Source organism: Netta rufina (genome assembly GCF_964035555.1).
Source record: "Netta rufina genome assembly, chromosome: 2".
NCBI classification, from domain to species: domain Eukaryota; kingdom Metazoa; phylum Chordata; class Aves; order Anseriformes; family Anatidae; genus Netta; species Netta rufina.
In genome coordinates, this window is record NC_140124.1 from 99,279,714 (window position 1) to 99,303,375 (window position 23,662).

At 40.6% G+C, this 23,662-nt stretch overlaps 1 protein-coding gene across 1 annotated transcript; it reads left to right on the forward strand.

Moving 5' to 3' along the window:
- Positions 1-2,729: 2,729 nt before the first annotated feature.
- Positions 2,730-5,751, forward strand: CBLN2 (cerebellin 2 precursor; the record flags this gene model as incomplete). Its single annotated transcript, XM_084306974.1, has 3 exons — positions 2,730-3,086; positions 5,105-5,224; positions 5,554-5,751. The coding sequence occupies exons 1-3, from the start codon at positions 2,760-2,762 to the stop codon at positions 5,749-5,751; spliced, it is 645 nt and encodes a 214-aa protein (XP_084163100.1). The 5' UTR covers positions 2,730-2,759.
- Between the last annotated feature and the right edge of the window lie 17,911 nt (positions 5,752-23,662).

Sequence of the window (23,662 nt, forward strand, 5' to 3'; positions counted from 1 at the left end):
TGCTCTGATTTCTCATATTTGTTAATGCACCATGCTTTTCAGCCTTCTACTGTCATCCCTCCATGCTTGAACTCAGAAAAAAGACCATCAAACACAAGTATTTCAGGCTTAGTATAAAATTCTCATTTGAAATAAAGAGCTATAGGTTTGGAATTCCCTGCACACTGCTTAGCCGTGCTTTCAGGGCATGATTAATTTCTCAGTGCAAATCATCAGGCAGAAACCCGCAGGGGTTCCTTACTGGTGGTTAAAGCAGAAGATTGAAACAGGAGTGCTCATTCATAGATGAGATCGTAATTTTACTATGGAGATACACCTGCAATTTTTTCTCCAGCTCAAGAGCGTTAGGGCTACCATTTAGATTTATATGCAGTTTTCTGACAAGTTACTCTCAGACGCTGAAATCTGCTATCAGGATGTACAGGAAAACGCCATATGCATCCAGAAAACCAATTTACAACAGAGAGAAATGCATTGAAAGGTGATGCTTTTTTTTTTCACAAAACTTCACTGCCAGACCTTTCCCTCCCTCTCAGCAGCCGAGACGCATGAAACATTTGCAGCCGGCGATAGCGGATGCTGACTTCGGCGGCCACATGCAGCATCACGATCGCCCTGCGAGGCCGGAGGGCCCCGCAAGCCCAACTCTCCCTGACCCCGCGGGCAGCGGGAGGGGGCGGCCACCCCCATTCCTCGGCCCTTCGGGATTTTCCCTCCCTCCCGTACTCCCGGTCCCGCCGCCGCCAGGTGGCGCCGCCCGCCCGCGCTTAGCGCCGAGCCGCGGGCGGTGCGGGTGCGGTGCGGGTGCGGGGCTGGAAGCGGGTGCGGGTCCTGGCCCGGGAGCGGAGCCGGGAGCCGGGATAGAAATGCTTGGCTGAAGGGGGAGCCGCCGCTGAGCGAGGTCCGCCCGGGAAACCCATCGGGGCGTCGTGGGTAGCCTTTGGGCTTGGCGCGCCCCAAACGAGGCGTCCACCTGAACGATTCCTCCTATCGTCACTATTATCGGCGGTTAAAGTCTGTGAATCCGAGCAGCTTCCAGCTCGCCGTGCTGCGCCCTGTCGCCGCAGCGGCTGCCAGTACGCGCTAACGCCTCGGTGGCGTGTTTGCACCGCGGCGTTTCAACTCGACGGGTTGAACTGCCCGGAACGGGGGGACGGAGCTGGCACGGCTCTTCCCAGCTGCCGGCGACGAGCTGCAGCTGGGAAACCGCCCCGGTAGGAGCCCCGCGCCCTGCCGCTGCTGCCCGCGGTGCCGGAGCGGGAGGTGCCGGAGCTCCGCTGCCGGCACCCGGATCCCTGCCAGGGGCGAGCGAGTGTGCGTGTGTCCGTGTGTCAATATGTGTGTGTGTGTGCGTGTGTGGTGAGGGGAGGAGGGAGGAAGTGGGGTGGTGGTGCCGGCCGGGGTGGGGGGGGGGGGGGAGGTGGATTATTGGCGATGGGCGGGAGAGAAAAAAGGCGACTCCTGTTTCCTTTTCTTTCTGCCAGCGCGATCTCGGCTCATTTTCTCTAAGCAATACAAGTTCGCGGACGCGCTACCTAGCCAGCCCTCTTCTCCCGTCATGGACCTCCCAGGTAAAAAGGCCATTCCCCTCCCCGCCGGCCGTTCCCTTTGCAAAATACGATTTTAAATATTAGCAGTGATAAGGTGCGGAGTAAGGTGAGTGGCAGAGGTGCCTCGGGGGAAGCGTAGGGGGGGATCTACCGGCAGCGAGAGCACAGTGTGTTCTGCTGAGCGGAGAAAACTGAAATGCAACTTCCCAGGGAGACGCCGGGTGAGGTTTTGCCACTTACGATGTGTTCTGCATGCCGGGGCGGGAGCCGCGGGATGCCCGAGCCGGCCGTTTCCTTCCCTAGAGTTTAGGGAGCCCCAGGGATCGGCGGCAACGACGGTAGCCTGGCCTGGGGACAAAGGGTTGGGAAGTATGAGAGATCCCCAAGTGCAGCAGCCCCCGGGCGGGGAGGAAGGAGGGCGGCGGCTGCCGGAGCCTGGCCAGGGCAGCGCTGCAGATGGGCGCGGGCTCCGGGGTGCCCGGTGTCCTGCGAGCCCCAGGGATGAGGGGGCAGCGCAAGGCAGGGCGAGAGGGGGCATAAAAATCTTTTTAGAGAATCTTCCCTAGTGGCTGGGGCGTTAGGTGATCGAGGTAAAAATAAATAAATAAATAAATAATAATAATAATGGGGCTGCGGGAACTAGTGGGGTGCTGGAGCTCCCCTCTCGGTGTGGGGCCGGGAGGGGACCGCCTGCCGCGCCCCCTGGGTGCTCGGCAGTAGGGTCGGAGGCGAGCTCTGCCCCCCTGCCGCCTCCGAGTGCCGCTGGGGCTGCACGGGGGAAAGAGTAGAGCAGAGGAGGTGAGGCGCCGGGCAGCGCGGCGTCTCCCAAACCTGTTGTGCCGTCTGGGGGAGGGTGCGGGTGGGGAACCGCCGCCGGTGCCCGTCTCCCCTCTGCCTCACCGCCGTCTTTTGCCCTTGCCAGGCTGCGCGCCACCCGCCCTCTGAGGAGGCTCCTTCGCCCCGCGCGGAGGAAGAGGAGGAGGAGGAGGCGGAGGAGGAGGATAAGGATAAGGGAGGAAGGCGCGGCCCCAGCCGCCGCCGCCCAGCCGCCGTCCCGCAGAGCGCTGGCCGCGGGGCGCCGCGGCGGCAGCAGGCGCGCAGCCCCCTCCGCCTCCCCGCGCCCGCCCGCCCGCGGCGGCGGCGGCAGCGGCTCGGGGCGCCCGCACGGCGACGGCGAGCCCGAGCGGCGGCGGCGTCCCGGCGCTGGGCATGGGGCGGCGGCGGCGGCGGGGGGCGCTGGCGGAGCCGGCGGGCGGCGGGTGCTGCTGCTGCCTGGCGGCGGCGCTGCCGCTGCTGCTGCTGCTGCTGCCCGCCGGGTGCCCGGTGCGGGCGCAGAACGACACGGAGCCCATCGTCCTGGAGGGGAAATGCCTGGTGGTGTGCGACTCCAGCCCCTCGGCCGACGGCGCCATCACCTCCTCCCTGGGGATCTCGGTGCGCTCGGGCAGCGCCAAGGTGGCCTTCTCCGCCACCCGGAGCACCAACCACGAGCCCTCCGAGATGAGCAACCGCACCATGACCATCTACTTCGACCAGGTCAGACGCCGCCCGCTTTGCCTTCGCTGCCCCCCGGTATTACACGCCTGATTTCCTTCTCGCTCCCCCGCCGCCTGCTAACGCTGACCCACCACTTCACAGCTCCCCAGGAGGAGTTTGGGAAGTTCTCGTAGGTGGCAGCCGGGCTTTCCTGGGGCGGGGGGGGGGGGGGCTGAACGGTCCTGTCCCATCGCTAACACGTACAGAGGGGACCCCTGCCCTGGGACCCCGTGCCTCGGACTCTGGCGGGGGCGTCCCGCAGCAGAGGATTGCCCCGGGCAGTCAGGGGTGACCCCGCGGAGAGGGGAGCGCATCCTCATTTGGGGGACAAAGGGAGGAAAGCCGCTAGCTGATGGGCAGTCGCCAGATCTGCCGCTTCCGAGCGTGTCTGGCAGTGTCACGGCACCTCCCGGGGGATGGGAGGGCAGAGGAAGAAGAGGGTGTTCCCCGTGTACAACACCCACGTTATCAGACGAGGCGGGCAGTGGCCCCGGTGGGTTAGGAGCGGGGTTATCCTTCACCGTTTACGCCGGACAGATGGACAGAGCATCAAGTATCCCGAACTGGTCGCTCTGCCCTTTCCCCGCCGTCTTGCCTGCCTCCCGGAGTCCATGCCCCGTCGTTACGCTTGATTTTTTTTTTTTTTTGCGATTAAGTGTACTTGTTTTGTTTTGTTTTGTTTTACTGTCCCCGATGCCTGAAGTGGTATTTCAGGGTCAGACAAAATGTGAACACACACAGTTTTCTATCGTGTTTTTTTTTTTCTCTTTTTTTTCTTTTTTTTTTTTTCCAATCTGTCTGTCCACCTGTCATTCATCTGTCTACCTGTTCCTCCTAATGAGTTTCCACAGTTATTCCTCGTGTACAAGATCCCATAATGTCAGACCAGCAGAGAAAAAAAAAAAAGTTTCTTCATGTATAGTGTATTTTATATATGCTTTACCCAACAATGCTCAGTTCTCGGGAGTTTGAAGGCGTTGTTCCCTCGGTTCGCACAATAACAAATTAAATTTTCCCCTTTTCTTCGAAACAATGGGGTTTTGCCCCTCGTGGTGCCTCTCTCTCTTTTTTCTTTTTTTTTTTTCTGCATTTTATTTTTCTTCGTTAATACCGAGATCGCAGACTGCAAAACTGAGTGAAGCTGCACGGGAAACAGTGACAGCCGCCGGGCCAGGCGGGAGCGGGGATGCAGCCAAGACCCGTGGGGGCGAGCACAGCGGAGCAGCCAGCAGGGGCTCACCCCACGGGAGCACCGCAGGAACGTGTTATTTATTTATATATTCTTTATTATTATTATTATTATTATTATTTTCTGTTGCAACTTCTGCCAGAGGGCTCAGCTCTTTTTTTTTTTTTAATTTAATATTTATTTATTCTTTTTATTTTGTTTTGATTTAAGAACCGTTGAAATATATGGCAAACTGAGACTGTTGTCGGGAAAGAGGTGTAGGTTCTTTCCAGCCACCCGAGGAGGTTGCGTGCCAGTCGACACAGCCGTCCAGAGGGATGGAGAGGCATGGGAGGCAGATGCTGGTGCTGAGGATCTTTTTCTTGGTTCCTCTCAGATGAAAAATATCATGGTCCGATTTTAGTTGTATATTCTATTAAACTCGAGGACAAATCTGTTTTCAGTAGTGCTAGCTGAAAATGTACTTTTGCTGATAAGTTCTGGGTTTGCTTCACTACTCACCACCACCACCCCTTGTCACCTTTGCTTCATTGACAGCACTGTGTGGACATTCGTACTTCATCCTACAGGGTTTGGAGTTCATCATTGTGTAACTAAACCATTTATGATCTGTGGTGCATTTTAAATACTTCTGTAACTTGTCTCCTTTCTCCTGCAGTGCACTTTTAATTGCACTGCAAATGCCATTTGGAGTACACTTTATATTGGTCGTGGAACTTGTGTCTGATTTTCACAGTCACTTTGCTAAGGTGGGGGCTAATCTTTCTTTCTTTCTGTGTCTCTCCTCCACATCCCCCCTCTTTTTTTTCCCCCTTTGTTTACTTTCCAGGTATTAGTTAATATTGGCAACCATTTTGATCTTGCTTCCAGTATATTTGTAGCACCAAGAAAAGGGATATATAGTTTCAGTTTCCACGTGGTCAAGGTCTATAACAGACAAACCATCCAGGTGGGTTGTGATCTAAAGAAAATGATATCTTGCCTTTTTCAAATGTTCATCTCTAGACTGTTTTTTTGTTTGTTTGTTTGTTTGTTTTGTTTGTTTGTTTTTTTGTGTGTGTCTTTTTTTTTTGTTTTGTTATTTAACAAACCCAGAAAATAAAGAATGAGGCTGTAGGTTATTAATTAAAGGGGTGTTCGTGCATGATGAAAATCATGCATTGCCTTAGTTTAATTCATCCATTTCTAACCTGTGCAAAAGTTTAATGACATGCACAGGACAAACAAGTCACTGAGAGCATTGACAAAACTTAGATTCTCTCTCTTTGCACTTTTTAGGTAAGTTTAATGCAAAACGGCTACCCAGTGATTTCAGCTTTTGCAGGGGATCAGGACGTCACCAGAGAAGCAGCCAGCAATGGGGTCTTGCTCCTCATGGAAAGAGAAGACAAAGTGCATCTCAAACTGGAAAGGGGTAACCTCATGGGAGGGTGGAAATATTCAACCTTTTCTGGCTTCTTAGTCTTTCCACTATAAAGGAAGGCCAAATAGGAGACAGATTCATGAGCTGGAGCAAGGATTCGGTCGTTAACAACATCCTGAACTTGACAACACATGACAATATTTCCGGTCACCCTGTCAGACTGCCGCAGTAGAAGAATGATAACCTTCAATATTTACTTTGAATATTGACAATTCCTCGGGAACCTGCGCCTCTAATTAGTTTTAGACGACAGTGATCTTTAGGAGAAATGAAATTATCGACCTGAGCAATTTGTACCTGTGATTGTAAAGTCAATTTTGGATTTTATTGTTGGGATCATTGACTTTCTTCTTCCAATATTTTTTCCCTCTCTTTAATTTTTTCCCCTTTTCTTTCTCTTCTTGTTGTCCCAATAAGACAAATGACTTGGACCACACAATTGCTTTGTCAAAGGCTCACACCAGAGCCAGAAGAATGAAGTGTTCAACTCAATGAGGTGTTCTTTCCATGCTTTATTTCTTTGTGTTGTATAGCCTTAAGGGAAAAAAAAAAAAAAAAAAAAAGGAAAAAAAAAAAAAAAAGAATGGCTTCAGTCTCAATCCTGTATTTTTATGGGGGAGGGTGATTCTGAACATTACTGTGTCAAGAAGTGCTTTATCCAGTGAAGCAAAATTTGCACGATTGGAACTTTATTTGTTTTGTGTTGTTCGTGGTTTTTCATCAACTTTTTATTTTTTTTTGATTTTTGTTTGTGTGCGCTAAAGATGTAAGCTAGATTGATCAATAAGGCAAAACAAAGCACATATATACCCTGTAGCTCTAAGTAAAGCTAACCAGTGAACAATTCTGTCTGCACTTTCTAGCTGATCTTTATAGACCTACTTAGAGAAAGAGAGAAAAAGAGCAAAAGAGCTACATGATTCTTCAATTACAATCTGGAAACCAGTAAAGGAACTGACATTTCTGAATTGTCCTGACATTTCTAGAAGCAACAATGGAGGCTTTGAATATCTTATTTGAACGTGCCCTAAGATATCCTTTACCAACCATGTTTTGGGTGCTTTTAGTTTATATTTGATGTATTTGTTCACTAACGCCTGAGTACACATTGTGGGAGCCCGGAAAGATGGTGGAGTAAATTTTTCCTCTTCCAAATTAACTAAAATCATCTCCAATTGACCTGTCCACGGCAAGTATCTGAGGAGCTGCCCTTAACATCTTTGACAGCATTTGGGAGAGAGGCCTCAGAGGATCAGCAAATACACCTGAAGTTACGCAAATGCCGTGTATTTATTAGTCATGTGTATTCTTCTCAATACAAATAGTCTCAGAATTGCAGGGTTGGAATGTGATCTGTATTGGTGGTTATGAAAAGTTATAATTCCAACTGACAATAGGTAAAATACCAGGCCAACATCAAATACATACTTTTACCTCATTTTCATTAAATAAACCTTATTTATTCGCTTTTTTATGACAGTGTGCTGCGGAAATTCTTGCATGAGGAGGTCCAGAAAGAACGTTTGCATTTTTCTATATGATTTTAACTTCATTAATTTAATTTAAAATACTTCATCTTGCTATCCCACTAGGGTGGATGTGTATAAGAATTTATTTTTGTCAGATTTACTCCTCTGCTACAAAAAAAAAAAAAGGCATTTCCAGCAAATCAGTGGTAGCTAATGTATTTCAGAATTATGGTGGAATTGTCATTTTCATTGTAAATTTATCATCAAAGGGATAAAATCAATTAAAGTCATATATTCTTAAAAAAACGTTATCTGTGTTGGTTATGATAATTCAGATGACTAAAGCCAATTTTATATTTAATATTTTGGTATATTTTCACGGTTGGTGTTTATTCGCTTCAGCATTTCACTTACCTGGTTACTGAATGAATGAGTTTCAGATTTTGTTTTTTCTCCGGGTTGCATTTTCTGGTTCTTGTGCATTGGCATGATTGTAATGTTTCTACTTGCCGAATATCACAGGGCTATGTTTAAATAGAAGAAATAAAACCTGAGCGAACAACAACCTTTTTTTGTTCAAACACAAAAATAATTATGAAAATAGTTGTTCCAATGGTAAACTATAAACTGTAAAACTATTTTTAAGTCTAGGTTTTTGTGTTTAAAATTTGCTTTAATCTCTCAAGAAGATATACACTGATTTTTGTTCACGGTCCCAAGTTTTCAGTTTCTATTACATTCCCTCAGTGTTATTTTGAAATTATGACTACCATAATCATATTCAGTTTTCCCATTTATCTTGGTTGATCTGCCTTAAATGAGACAGTGATGTCTTAGCTCTAGCTCTCTCCTGAGCCAAACAAGGCTAATGACAAGGTTTTCTTTGGACATATTCTTGGATTTTTCTTAAGATAATGAAGCTGCAAAATCTGAATATCCCATTTCATAAATTAAAGTTCCGTAATTTTGGCCATGTTTATGTTATAAAGCTAAATATGTTTATATGATTACCAACCTCCTGAACATGAAGCAAGGTCTCTAATATACCACTGTTACATTAAATGGAAACAGGGTAGTAAATTCTTATGGTACACTAATTAGAAACATGGCTACATGGCTTTTTTGGAGTCTTTTGTTGTTGTTGTCGTTGTTGGGGGAGCATATTTGTTCTTTTTCCCCTTTCACTTTGTGTTGTACCTGAGTTTGAGAAGGTGTATTTGTCTGTCACTAGCAACAGTAGACATTTTGATATACATATAAGGAGTAAAGACACCCTTATATGTGTTAGGGAAGGTATACATACATTAGCAGCGTTGTAGAATGCAACAAGAAATATTATGTGAAGCTGCTTGAAGGAGCCTCCTGGCACGTAAAGAAAAGGATTATCTAAAATAATTTATAAAAATAAATTGATTGGGTATCATTAAGAGTTGGTGCAAAGTTCATGTTGAGAGGCACTACAAGACTTAGTAATTGTAAAACACATCATAAGGAAGCAGGCCAGTGGCACAAGAGAGCTCTGCTTCCTGTGGGAGTAATAACACAACATTCCTTCCAACAACTTTCAAACTTTCTCATAAATTGCTGTGTAACCCTGTCATAAATTATTCCTCTGAGAACACTGTTAGTTTCCCTTCCAGGGACCAGCTGTGTCCTTCTCACCTGGGTGTCTTTGGAAACTATTGTTTTATTGTTCCTTCAGTGTACATTTGTCAGACTAGAAGCCAGACGTAGATCAAGAATTATAAATACTCATCATACACTTCATTGTCTTCCTCTAGATCTTCAACTTTTATATCCATAGATTGAACATGGTCTTTCAAAAATCTGTGTGCCCTTACCTCCTTCTGATTCAGTGGGTGTGATGGATGTGCCGCGTCTCTCATTACTGGTCAGCATCTTGGAAGCTGGATCAGTTTATACTGATGGTAGGAGGAAAAAGACAGACAGGGTGACACTAAGGAGATGTTTAGCAGTTATATTTTGCTTGTTGACTGTGACATTTTTAACTTCTAAAAAGAACATTTTGTTTTTATTGACCAAATTTCTATTTCACAAGCTGTCAAAGTAGAAAATATGCTAAAAGGGCCTGTTTACTGATGAAGTTATTCAGAAATAGCTGAAAGTGGTTTCATATCTTTGCACTGTGACATTCATTTCTGGAATAGGCAGGGTCACAGGTAGAGTTGATTAAAAATAATTCTTATAATTAATAGTTTTATTTAAATCCAGGATATATTCGTAGTATTAACAAGCACCCAAAGATCAGTATCACTATGATATTTACGATTTTCATCGGTAATGACTTGTCATCTCAAAACCCATTGAAATTATATATAAATAAATAATATAAAAAATGATTCACCTGTTTTTCACCATTTTTTTTATACTATTGCAACGCCAGGGAAGGTCTCTGGGTCATTGCATGATTCCTAGTTTTTGAACTTCACGCTGTCTTATAAAATTGTTCCAGTACCATCTTTGATCAGATGAATTATGTCCATTTTTAATAATGGTGTTAAATAATGATACTTCATTGTAAAATAACCACCATTTTAATGGAGCAGATTCTTTTGTCTGGCTTGACTTCACTTGTCAGAATGTTCAAAACAAATTTATGATTACTAATTGTCTTTTAACTCAATCATATTAACAGGTTATAAACTCCGTAGAATTATCAATATCTATCATGACTGTAGTTAGACACAGATTAGGTAGTTTTCCAGATGATGAAGCTTTTGATCAGCTGCTTATATAATCAATTATCAGCAAAATTCCAGCATACCATAGTAAAATAAATATATAGTCTTTTGAATGAAGAGGCTAATTCTGCTTGTTTTACTTCTGTATAGTCTATTCCTCTATAGGAGATCTTATGAAAGGCATCAGTAGCGTTGGGCCTGAATCGTAGGGCCTGGATTTCAGTTATGTTTACTTTAAAAAAGCGTGATAATAATCACTGCAAAGCCTTAGTTAACATGAAAAATATTTTTCAGTTTAAATTTATTTCAATTCTAATCATAAACCTGGTAGTGTAACCAAAATCCTACAAATATCTCATGAACTCGTGTTATAAATCCGTTTTCAAAACATCACTGTTTCCAGTGTTTCACATAGCTGATCTTTTCCTTGTTAGCCAGTATTAGTAAAATTCAAAGACCACTAATTGTATTTTATACTATCTGAGTGTAATCATGAAAATGCACTTTACATAGCAAGTAACACGTAGCATATCACTTTTCTTTCCAAGTAATATACACTGAGTATTTAGCTAACCCCCTCAGCTCTTCATCAGCAATATAAAGGTGGCTAACTTACTAGGTCTCTGCAGATTATGTGCCATAGATAACATAAATAATGGCTTAGCAAGACAATGAGAAGTAATTGAGTACTATAATTAATTCTGTAAGTAATAAATAAGCAAGGAAATAAAAGTAAAAAAAAAAAATCTGTATCAATGATATCAAGGTGGTAGAAAATCATGCTCCAAAACTCAGGAAATATTAAAGTAGATGGACAGAGAGATGACTTTTTCTGATATTGTTTGGCCTTCCTTTTTCTGAAACATTAACTAAACAACTTGTTATTTTATTTATTGTCATTCTAAACATAAAACTGTTTATCTCTGCTTACATCCAAAAGTACAAAAAAATAATAGCTAGTGACCTTATATATTTAAGCACTGAGAACTGCCATAGTTCAGGTAATATTAAGGTAAAATGAAACAGAGTAAATAAAAAAAATAAAAGACTTCATTGCCTCAAGTTCTGAATGTTATGTTAAGCTTCATAACAGTTAAGCTTCTGTTATGAGTGAATCTCATAACAGAAGTTATGTTGTGTAATGCATTGTGGGAACTGTTTCAGAATATCAGAAAGAGATGTTAAAGGGTAGAGATTCAGTCTGTCCTTCTATTGACAATTGATAAGAAATCCACAAAACATATTTAAACTGAAAGTGAAAATATGTCCATTATATTTACTTGTTTATCAGGAATAATTTTTATATGCTGACTTAATTTAGATTGTGCAAACGTTTTCTGTATGATGCATTATATTGACACATAGAATGAGTCATGCAGAGTCCTATGGTGACTTCAGTGAAGAAAGGATAAAGAGTTTTCCAATTTCATATGTGTTCTCTAAGAGAAATAACCTACCACAGAACCAATGTTGCTGCTATATCTTTTTTTTTTCCTTTTTTTTTTTTTTTTCCCTAGAAAATATATAAGAACTTAATTCAGAAAGTATCTTGTATCTTTTGAATTTTATTAAATTATTTATTGTTACCAGCAGCAGAATTTTATAGGCCCTTTCCATAATAGTAAAACTATTTTAGGATGTAGTTTAAATGGATGTAGATAGACTCCAGCAGCTTGCTCCTCTCACCTAACTTTTGTGGAGAGGCATGTGTTTTCAGTTAAATCTTATAATCTCTCTAGATACAACTGTCCCTGAATCCTGACCCTAATTACTTTACCTGGACGGAGAAAGCATCCATTTTTTTCTTCTTCTTTACAGTGGTTTCTTTTGTTTTCCTACACTTCATGTGTTAAAACTATCCAGTAGAGAAAAGATTTCATTCATACTTGTGTAAGCAACACTTTCATTTCTTTCTCTCCTCTCTTACTCTTTAATTCATATTCGAAAGTCTAATGTTTATTTTCTAAGAGCATTTTTTAAAATAATGCTTTTCCATTCAACCTGTCATTCATAACTATGTAATACATCCTTCATGCAAAATGATGACAGCTTTAGTTGGTTGCTCACAAGTTGTCTGATCCCACATCTCATCACCCAAAACTCTCAGTTAAGAGAACTCACCCTAGTTAATGAAGAAATAGAAATCTATTAAAGAAAAACAAAAACAAAAAAACAAACAAACAAAATGAAATTATGTATATAAATCAGTGACTTCTAGTAAATATTTTGAACAATTTCAGTTTGTTTTCTCAGCACAATTTACATAACTAAGTGACTTGGCATCTCTTGATTCTCATAAATCCCCATAAAATATTCTACCAATAGAGATGCTAGGATTTTTTTATTTTTTTTTTATTTTTCTCTAATGGGGTGTTTACAAAATACAGACCTTCCTGTCTACATGTTAGGGCATTGGTCAAGAATGAGAAATCAGATTTTTAAGTACCCAGTTATCTTTTTGATTGAGCACTTTACGAGAAAGAGAGAACAATGTGCAGGAATTAGAGGGGAAGGGAAGAAACCCTGTTAACACAGTATTAAGGTAGCTAACTGTTCTTGCATATATGCCAAACTCAAAAGTGTATACCCATACACTTTTAGTAGATACACACACACACATTTCGTTTTATGAAAGTGTTTATAAAATATAGTGGTTCAATACAGATCTATTACACAGTGTACCCCACTCGTGCATGAAATGCCTCACTGTATAACAAATATATAAGCCATCCCCAAGCAAACTTTACAAAACTATCTTTACAGTGCTATAGGAGCCAGAGATAAAATGGCAGATAACACATTTCAGACCAATGGTCATTATATAAAAAGTGAGATAAATGTTTTGGCATTTTTCTCTTCCCCTCAGTCAAGAAATAGTTTACCACCTGAAAGCAAAAATGTAGCCCACATGCATTATATAACATGATCTAATTTTTAATGAAAAAATATTTTTTTTCTTTAAAAAATAGTTTTTTGAAAAATTAATTAATTTCCATTAATTTTAATGGAAAGAGACTGACTTATTTGGCTTCAAGTCCAGATCCTCTCTAGTGTTTTTGCCTGTAGCATGCTTTTCACCTGTACATTAATGTTTTTCAGGTCTTCATAGGTCATGTCTGAAGTAACTGATTAGAGGCCATTTTGCAAGTGTACTTTAACATATTAAACCCATGAGAAACAGGCTCTCTTACCACACTGCTGATTGTCAGATATTTAGGAAATAAAGCTTAAAGTATCTACATCATGCTTGGAAATAACTAGGCTCATACATTTCAGATAGGAGTTGAGTTGCTGTGGGCTCTATCAATGCACAGGGCAGCCTGGTGTAGCGCAAGACAACTTGGAGCAACATTTAATTGGCATGACAAAGTTTAGGCTTAGTATCTCAAGAGTGCTCTCGTGCTGGACTTAAGATTGGAAATCAGCATATGCTTTCTTGTAACAGTACAGATGGTGAATTAATCTGGACTTGAAAAGAAGTTCCCAGTCACATTTAATTCCCCAATAACATAGATTTAATGATCTCTTGGGAAACAAACAAACAAACAAACATAAAACCCCATGTAGGCTCCCATTTTGATATTCCTCTGCTTGACTGTCTCCTCAGTGTCATTGCTTTCCTGTATGGGGAAACCAATACTGGACACAACACTCCAGGTGGGATTACAAGTGTCAAAGATAGAGAAACAAGCATTTTCTTTGTACTGCTGACTATGCTTTTTCTAATATACCCAACCATGCAATAAACCTTCATTGCTTTGAGTTTGCACTGCTGGGGGTTCAACTTATTACCCCAGGAAATCCATTTTTTATTATTTTTTTTTCCTGCAAAATTTATGTCTGTCCAGTTGGCCCCAGACAGTAAATGCTGCATGCAGATATTTCATTGTAGGTGCAGGACTTCCTACTTTGCTGTACTACACGAATTTCTGTCAGCCCAGCTCTCTAGTTAAAGTACTGCCAAAGTACCACTGAACAGTAATCCTCATATTTACCATAATCATTTCTTTCTCTAAACTTGGTGTCCACAGACTAGTTGTATTTTGCCTTGTAATCAGGTGGCTAATGAAGAAAATGGTGGAAGCCCTAGTACTGATCTGTGAGGAAAGCCATTTGTAACCATCTGGCAAAATGTATTTCAAATTGTTGCTCATAACCAGTATTACATCTTGTTTTTACTGCTGACATGCAGTGAAGTTCATATCATCCAACTTGAATGCAAAGAGGAGACCATGCTGACAGCCATGATAAATTCAAGGTAACCATCATCCTCTGTCCATCAAACCAATCATCAGAGAGGGCAATCAGCCCCATCAGGCGTAATTGTCCATTTAAAATCCATTCTGTCTGTTCCTATTTGACTGGTCATTCACCACTGTCTACGGATGACTTTCATATGATGCTATTCTCTGTGATCTTCAGGAGACTGAGGTGAGGCTGAGCAGCCTGTAGTGTCCCATATCCTCTTTTCTCTCTTTCTGTTCTTGAAGAGGAATACATGTATGACACTTCCCATTCTCTAGTCACTACAGACCTCTCCTGATCACCTAGTTTTGAAAGATGACTTTGGCCAGTTCCCTCATTGACTTCAGATATATCTCATGTGGTCTCATGAACTGCCATGTATCCACTTTGCTCAACTGATCTTTAACTCATCTCTGCATACCCCAGGCAATGCCACTAAGCACAGAGACCTGGAAAACCTAAGGACATATGTTAGCAGCAACTTGAGCAAATAAAGCTTTGAGCACTAGAGTCATTTCCATATCTTCATCACAAGATCCCCTAGTCTTCCTCTGCCATATTTACATAGGTAAACTTTTGCCTTTTACCTCCCTTGCCTCTGCACCTCTGGTAAATTTTTGCCATTTACCTCTCTTGCCTCTGCAACTACCTTCACCTCCCTTTTTGCCATTCACCTCCCTTGCCAACTGCAATTGCAGCAGAATTTTGGCTTTCCTAAATTCTATGCCCAATCAATATTTTTAATCTTCTTCCTGATTGCAAAGCTTCTTTCAGTCATCTAAAGAAGGATTCTTCTTTTTTTTTTTTTTTTTTTTTTTTTGCCTCTTGATAGGAAGATCTGTAGCGGAAACCCATCACAGCAGCATTTTCATTACCCTCCCTTTGATCCTGACCTATAAACTCTCAGCTGGCTAGTGAACCATTACATTGCAAAGCCCCATGATTTCAAGCTACTATTCTGCATAGAGTATAACTTCTATTTCTTCTGTTCCCAAGCTGTACTTCCTAAAGAGCCTGTAGCCAGAAACTGCAGTGCAGTCATGTGAGCAGTGTTTCTGTTATCCTGCAACTGCTCACAACTTCTAATTCCTCTATTTTTATTTTTTCTCATGCTGGAGGAGTTTGTGTGAGCTGAGATAGGCTTCCATGCTGCCTTCTTAGGGAATATATGGGAACCTTCTTTATCATCTTGTCACCCAGACATTTACCTTTTTTCCTCCTATTCCACTTCTCTCAGTCTTTCATCTTCATTCCTTGAAACCAAAGCCAAAATCAAGCAACCAAACAAGATACCAAGAGCAAATTACTTTAAAGCTTTTGCCATTAGGCTGGCAATCTTGTTTGCAAAAAATGCTTTTGCTCCACTTTGTCAGATGGAACCAACCATTGCTTGTTCCTATGTGTTCCTATGGGCATGCCAAAACCTTGCATGGGATACCAGCCCACAGGCAGGTACTGGCACACAAGACACTTCTGTGTTTACCTGAGCCTTTTCCTTTCACTAGAAAGACTGAGGAGTCTCAAAACATAGTCTCTCAAAATCTTCAGGGTTGTCCCCCCTTGATAAACTTATTTTCTCTTGGCTGTTTGTATTCACATGGATGAGTAGCAAGGAATTATATAATTCAGAGACTGGTTGAGCCTTTGTAATATTTCTACAGATTCCTAGATTCCTATATATGCCCTCCAGATCTGCTTAGAAATAGGCAATGAATGAAGAGATAAGGATGTGGAGCTGGCACCTCCAATACTAATTCTTTGAGGCTTGTTGCGAGCAGAGGAAAATTTATGATTACACTCTGTGACATTTAGACACTACCCGAATGCTTCAGCATCAGCTAATCTGACAATAGGAACAATAATGTACTTTATTCATTCATATTTTTACCATTGTGTGTCTTTAAAGCACCTTAAAGTCAGGTAAATATGAAGAAACAGAAACAAGCATATTCCAGAAGAGATAAGATGAAATGAAATGAATGACATGTTGAAGAATATGGAAGGCAAGAGAACAGTATCAAATGAAATGCAGGGATCCTGTTTGGAGGGGGCTGTTAGTAGGACTGAAAATAAATTAGTGAAATGATAGATGGGACATGGGGGGGAAGATAAATTATGTGTAAAAAATGGGGCATATCTTGAAATACTAGAATAAGAATCAGAGACTAGTATTTTTTATCAGAGTTGAAAAAAAAGATTTACAGAATGAGAGTCTCAAGGCAAAAGTTGTAACAAAATGCAGGGAAAGAGAAAAAAATACAGACTGAGCAAGGGAACAAATAAATTGGGTTTCAAGGGCTGTAATGCATCTGGTCAGACTGCAATGAGAATGAGTATAGGGAAAGAGAGAGTGAAAGAAGCTGTGACTTATACAATACCAAAAATATGTGGTAAGGCAAAGCAACATAGAGATGTACAGTCTGATGCAATAGTGGTGGAGCATGAAAGAAGGGACATAGCTTTTACAGATTGTTTCCAAGTTAGAAGGAAAAAATCAATTCACAAAAATAGGTGAAATATTTAAGGTTTTGTGTGTTTGACTCAAAAATGCAGCAAATGGATGGAATTCTGAGCACTTCTTTATTTTTCTTTTCTCACTACTGTTTGTTTCAAGGGTTTTTGTTCCCTCTTGTTTCTTTTTAACAACCTCTCCATTTATGTTAGTTCCTTTCATTCTCTTCAAATGACTCATCAGTACTACCAACTGTTGAAAATATAGCCAGTATGAGTAGTTCCTGCCTGCCAATGCCAGTGGGAAGCGAAGCTTGTGTTCATAAAAATGGGTTTCTTCTGTTGGCCCATTGAAAGACACCATCAGACTAATTTAGGGCCAGATAGTCTTCATCTTCCCCATTGTTTCCCTTTGGTGGTCTCTGTGTGTCTCTGGCAAGAATGACGCTCTTCCAGAGGGGTGCTTGTTCTTCACTCTTCTTTGCCAAGTCCATATGAAGTGGATGGGTCTGGTTAGCCACGATTCTTCTGGTCCCAAAAAGCTGACTGAAAACAACAGAAAAAAATAATTGATGCATGTTTTGAGTTTATAATTTTGCCTCAATTTTTAAAATCTGCTGTAGATTTAGTTGAAATATTTCAGTTCTCAATTTGGGGAGGGGGGCTATAATGGAAAATATATATATTAAATACGCTTTCATGGATTTTATTTTTATCTCTTTTTGATTAAAGTCTGTGAATTGTGTGACCAGATAAACACAGTGAATATAAACACTTTAAAAAGAAGAATACACTTAGGAGGAGCAATCCTAACACTCTGCCATGGCCCTTAGGCATTGCCAGTCCTGACTGTCCCTGCAGGGCTGACCCCCTGGGCTCTGATACCCTGCCCATGACCCAGGACCCCACATTGCCCCTGGGGGCCATCAGCCCCACAGCAAGACTGCAGCAGGGCCGGTTTACAGCTCCTCACAGTCCGGCCCTGCCAGGCTACAGGCCTTGCCCAGCTGGGTTCATCTACAGGCTCACATCCAGGCCTGACCACAGGCTTTTCTTTTCACCTGGAGGTTCCTGCTGTCCAGGCTACCCCAGTGCCTCCAGCTGCCCTGCTTCTGGTAGGGTGGTGAAATGGGGCCTGGCTTCCAGGCCCTGTCCTGATGTCCCATTGGGAGCCTCCCAGATTTGAGATGTCCTAGCACCCTGGAGTTACCAGCTTCTGTGGTGCCTCGACACACACACTGTTGGGCTATGGAAAAATGTCCAACATCTTGTATGCTGTTTGTATAATGTATGTGCAATTCACACTAAAACAAGCCAGAAGCCACATCCCCACTTGGACTACTATACTTTTTCATGAGAAATTACATCTTGCTCTAGGGAAAAGTGAATTTTGTAAGTACGGTATTTCTCCTGTACAATTTACATGGATCCCTCTACAGTTTGGAACACTAGATTATTATTATTATTATTATTATTATTATTATTATTATTATTATTATTATTATTGTTGTTGTTGTTGTTGTTGTTGTTGTTGTAGTTGTTGTTACTTTGTAGTTGTTATATTATTGTTGTTTGTTGTTTTGTTGTTATATTATTGTTATTAATGTAGCAATTAAGAGTTTATTATTCACTCTTACTAACTTGAAATAGTAATTGATTCCATTCTCATTCAATTCATCTGGAATTTATTTTCCTTTGATTAGAGTGAGGCAGGCTGAGGTATAGTGAGTTGGTATTTGTCTGTTCACTATTGCTGAAATGTCACCATTCCTTTGATTGGATTTATGTATATATTAAGGTCATTTGATCATCTTGCCAGGCTGTCCAGAGTAGTTTACAGTTTTATCTGGTTAGGAACTTCATTTATCCAGTGATGCAGTTACTGAGATAATAATTTGTCTATGAGTTAAAGTAAATCTTCCAGAAAAGCATATAATGATCTCTTCAGTAGATGGCAGTGCTGGGATTAAAACTGTTGCTTGACTAATATGCAAATTCCTGCCTGCTGGGATTTAGGTGTACAAAGGCTTTTCAGGGCATTCTCATTTTTAAATTGGGGCTCTAGTTTTCTCTGAATGCTGAAACTGTGGGGAGATGTATTTCTATTGGCTCAGAAAATATAAAAAAAAAAAAAAAAAAAAAAAAAAAAAAAAAAAAAAAAAACAGATCAAATACCACAAGTATGATCAGTTTGCTCCAGAGAGCTGATGCACGCATGATCAAGCTAAAACTGTGGAAAACATATAAAACTCCAAAAGTACTAGTTTGTCTACTCCATAACAACAACACTTTTGCTGTTCTCTGAATTGTTGCTAGTTCAGATGTCATAGGTTCTGAATACACAGCTTCTGTATGGAAATATTATAATTTTAGCTTTCTTCATCAGAATCAGTAATCAGTAATCATAATTCATCAATAATTCATCAATAATCCCTATATTATGGAGAATTTCTCTCTATATGACATCAGAAAGGACTCCATTACTGGGTTCTCGTGACTTCATAAACCATTCCTTAAATTATAATGAAGAACATTTTCCTACCAGGATAAAATATATAAGGTAGGAAGTTTTGATTCCTTATAAGGTCGAAAATAGAGATTTATGTCCCTTCATGATTTATTTTTTTTTTTTTTTAACAGGATCATTTCATAAAAGATGGTTTGACAGAAATCTCTTTAAAGGTCATTTATCTTAATGTCATGTATTAGGTAGTTCACAGAAAACTTCTCTGGAGTACAGAATAAACAGCAATAATTTCCTGCATCATTAGGGCTTTAGGACATAATGAAGGTCTCTCTTGGATTAGTGTTGTCTTGTATCTTGTGTGGATAGCTAAGGATGGTTTATTGTGGCAATTTCAATGCGTGGTGGCAGCATATCATCTGTTCAGAAAGCAGGCTAAGGAGAAACATCACAACTACACATAAAGCAATGCTGAGTAATGTATTCCAGATCACATACTTAAGGTAATAATACTAAATTTGTGAGCAGCTAGGAATTCTCAGTTATATTGATGATACGTGTATTGACACAGTACCTCAGAAAGGCTATGGAGATAACGCCTAGATCTTTCTACTCTTCTCAGCCCCAGAAAAAGAGAATTTGGTGTTTTCTAGTAGTAGTAGCATGTCTATGGGAGATCCACAAGTTAGATCTAATGGGGCAAACTATTATACTTTAGAATAAAACAAACAAACAAACAAACAACAACAACAAAACCAACAAAAAAACTGCTAGCATTTTTTTACATCAAAAGAGTGGAGATAATTTGTCCACGGTCTATGAGGGACAAAAAAATTGTGAACTTTTTTGACAGAAAATTGAAAATATGTTATAGTTAATAAAATGATGTTGGCATTTATAGTGGCTTATTTTCCAGAAATTCTGTTCATTAGGAAAGTATAAAATTAAAAAAAAAAATAAAATAAAAAAAGTTTTATCTGTAATTTAAACGTTTCCAAAGGAAAGGAAAATATCTTCAAACACAACAAGATTTAGAAAACAGCATATTTGGTAGTAACAGAAATACATATTCTGAAACTTTGAACCTAAATTGTCAATGTTGTGTTTCAGTGGGACTTGAAGACCGAGGACTCCTGGATATTCTACAGAGATGCCTTTCTTAAGCCCAAGATCTTAGGAGTTTGGAGGTCAGAATCAAAAAGCCAATTTATAAGAGGCTTCCCTAATGCTGTGGAGTCTGCTAATTCTTCAAGTCCATAGATTAAGCAAACTCTACAGCAAAGATATAGCAATTGTGATAATAATAATAATTATTATTAATTATTATTATTATTATTATTGTTAATATTGTTAATATTGTGATTATTATTTTGTGAAACTGGGTGTTTTAATCTGTGTAAAATAGTAGCATTGACTTGCAGTACTCAGAATCTGTCTTGTTTTGTTTTAGCTGAGACTTTTCTTTTACAAACTAAACTTCCCATCAACAACATGCATATGCATGGTTACCCACTGTTTATAATTATTAAATAGAGACACAGAAAGTCACTTTTTCAGAATTGTAGAAATATATAAAGAAATAAAGTATCATTACCTTTGTCTACTTTATTATTATTATTACTACTATATTCACCAGTAGATTCACCATTCATCTCTCTGGAAACAATTCCTGGACTATGTAATCTCATAACTAAATCAGTGTGAGGAGCTTGCTCTCAATTTATTGGAAGATTATAAAATAATGTGAACTGGAGAATTTACTATCCACTTTATACTCATATTCTGCAAAGAACTACAAACCACAAAGTAATGGAATACAGAACTCTTCTTGCAAAGAATATGCTAACTTTATCTAAGACAAGAGATGTCACTTTGAGCTTGAGAAATATTAGAGTTCTCTTGAAGGAATAAAATAGCCTTCTTAATCCTGTTTTTAAAATGAAAAAAAATGTAGCTAAAATAGTTTTCATTGGCTGGAATAAAATTCTTATTCTTTTCAATATTAGCAGTGGTTTCAGATCTGCTGGTACATAGGTCATCTGTCTACTGCTACAGCAGGCTAAGATGCTGTGAGAAGCAAAACCTTCTGAAGCATTTTTACTTTATCTTGCAGTGAAGGAATATGATATGCCTTCTGGCAATAGTATGTCCCTCTCAGCTCACGGATGACCTGAGATCTTTTGAGGCATAGATATCATTGTAGAGTTACAGCTTCTCTGCAGCATCCCCTAAGCAGCCAGTCCTAATGGCAAATCCACTGCCTCAGAAGCCTAGAGTGATCCTACCTAAATCCCTCTTCAAGTGCTTCCTGAAGCCAAAGAGAGAGTCTGTGCATGTTAATGTTGATATTTTCAATATCAATTTAGCAGCAGAATAACCCTGTTGATTTTCTGGAGAGATGATGTTTATTAATTGTGATTCCATATGCTGTGCTGTAGGTGCCTTATAGAAATATATGAAGACAAGGTCCCAACCTGAAGAATTTACAAACTGAACAGGAATAAAATAAAATAAAATAAAATAAAATAAAATAAAATAAAATAAAATAAAATAAAATAACATCAACAACCAACTAACCAACCAAAAAAAAAAAAACACAAAAAAAATAAACAAGGGAAACAAAGGATAGTCTGTCAGAACATAGTTGTCAAGCAGATAGATTTGGAATTACTTTTTGTTCTTGCTTTTAAATCTTGTAATTTTCCTAACTATAGTTGCCCTTAGCCACAAAATTCCATGGAAGCTTTAGCAATCTGGGAACTGAACTTTCATGAAAATAAAATTTTAAGAGACAGTAGTCCTTCCCTAAAATACATATTTTTTGTTTTTTCTGCCTTCAGTTGTAAGGAATTCTAACCTATTTTGAGGAGGTTAAAAGAACTTCTCTAATGCTGTGTTGAGAAAATATAGTTTGTTGGGTTTATGTGGCAAGGGGGGGGAAAGGGGGGGGAAGGGGCGGTAGGGGCTGGAGGGGTGACCCTTGTAAGAAGAGTCTAGAAGTTGCCCCATTCCAGTTTCAGCCAACTCCAAAAGGGATCTGCTCTTGGCTAAAGCTGAGCCAATGAGTGATGCTGATTGCACCTTGGTGAGAACATATTTAAGAAAGGGAAAAATCTCTGTGCAACAGCTGTGAGAGCAAGGAGTGAGAAAATGTGATAAAAAAAGCAATTAGACACCGAAGTCAGTGAAGAAGGAGCTGGAGGACATTCCCCTGCATCTTGTGGAGAAGACCATGGTGAAGCAAGTTTTTCCCTTGCAGCCCATGGAGGACCACATTTGAGCAGATATCTACTCTGCAGCCCATTGAGGGCCTGACACTGGAGCAAGTGGACGTTCCCTGCAGTCCATGGAGAGCCCATGCAGGAACAGGCTCTAGGCAAAGCTGCAGTGTGCAGAGACAATCCTGCGCTGTAACTGCAGCCCATGGGGGACTCATGCTGAAGCAGTCTGTTCCTGAAGGACTGCATCCTGTGTGAAGGACCTATGTTGAGTATTTCTTGAATAAGTGCATTCTGTGGGAAGGACCTACACTGGAACATCCATGAAGGACTGTATCCCATAGGAGGGACCCCATACTGGAGCAGGGGAAGAGCATGAGGAGGAAAAAGTGGAAGAGACTTTATTATGGACTTTAGTATGGCAACCCCTATTTTCCATCACCCCGTGCCACTCAGTGGGGAAGGAGGTAGAATAGATTGAAGTTAAGTCTGGGAACAAAAAGGGTGAGGGGAAAGTGGATTTAGTTTTACTTATTTATATTTTATTATTTTTTATTTCTCATTGCCCTACTTTGTTATTAATTGACAATAGAGTTAATCTCCTCCAAACTGAGTTTAGGCTTAGTGAGTGATTTCCCTGTTCTTATTTCGATTCATGATTTTTTTCATCCTATTTTCTCCTCCTGCCTTGCTGAGGAGGGGGGGTGAGACTGCAGTTTGATAGGTATCTGGTGGCCATGCCAAGGCTAACCTACCAGCATAGAAAGAAATGTAGAAATGTGCTCTTGAACTGTCCTGAGAAGCACATATTAATTTAGCTGTTAAGAAAAGGTCTCTCTTTTCCTAAATAGGTATAGAATTATTTAACAAATCTTGAAATATAGTTTTATTCCTTTTTTTTAGTCTTCCCTGGCAGATGAGTAGAGCACTGGCAAAAGGGGACCAAAGGGGAAAAAAAAAAAAAAAAAAAAAAAAAAAGATTAAGCATGGGCTTGAAGGAAATGAGAATAATTTCAAAAGATATTTCTATATTTCTTCCTCTTTCATGTATTTTTTTTTCTTCTTTTCTATCTTCCTATTAACACAATGTGCCAAAATAATAATGCATATCATTGAATGAACAACCCTCCAGGTATCTGTTTTGATCTGAGTTATATTCCTAAATAACAACAGTGAAAAGTCTGAGATCCTTCCTTCCTGGCATTTGGTTTTATGTATTCAAAAGGGCAATATTTTATTCTGTTAGAAACTTTTTTACTCTCAACTACTTTCAAGCTACTCAGTGTGGTTTTATATATCAAATGCCAAAACCACTTTAACCAAAATCTGTGATACATCCCTTGCCTAAAAGAACTGCATGATTTTAAGACCATAATTGTATCACAGAATGATATTGCTCACTGAGCTGGTCAGAA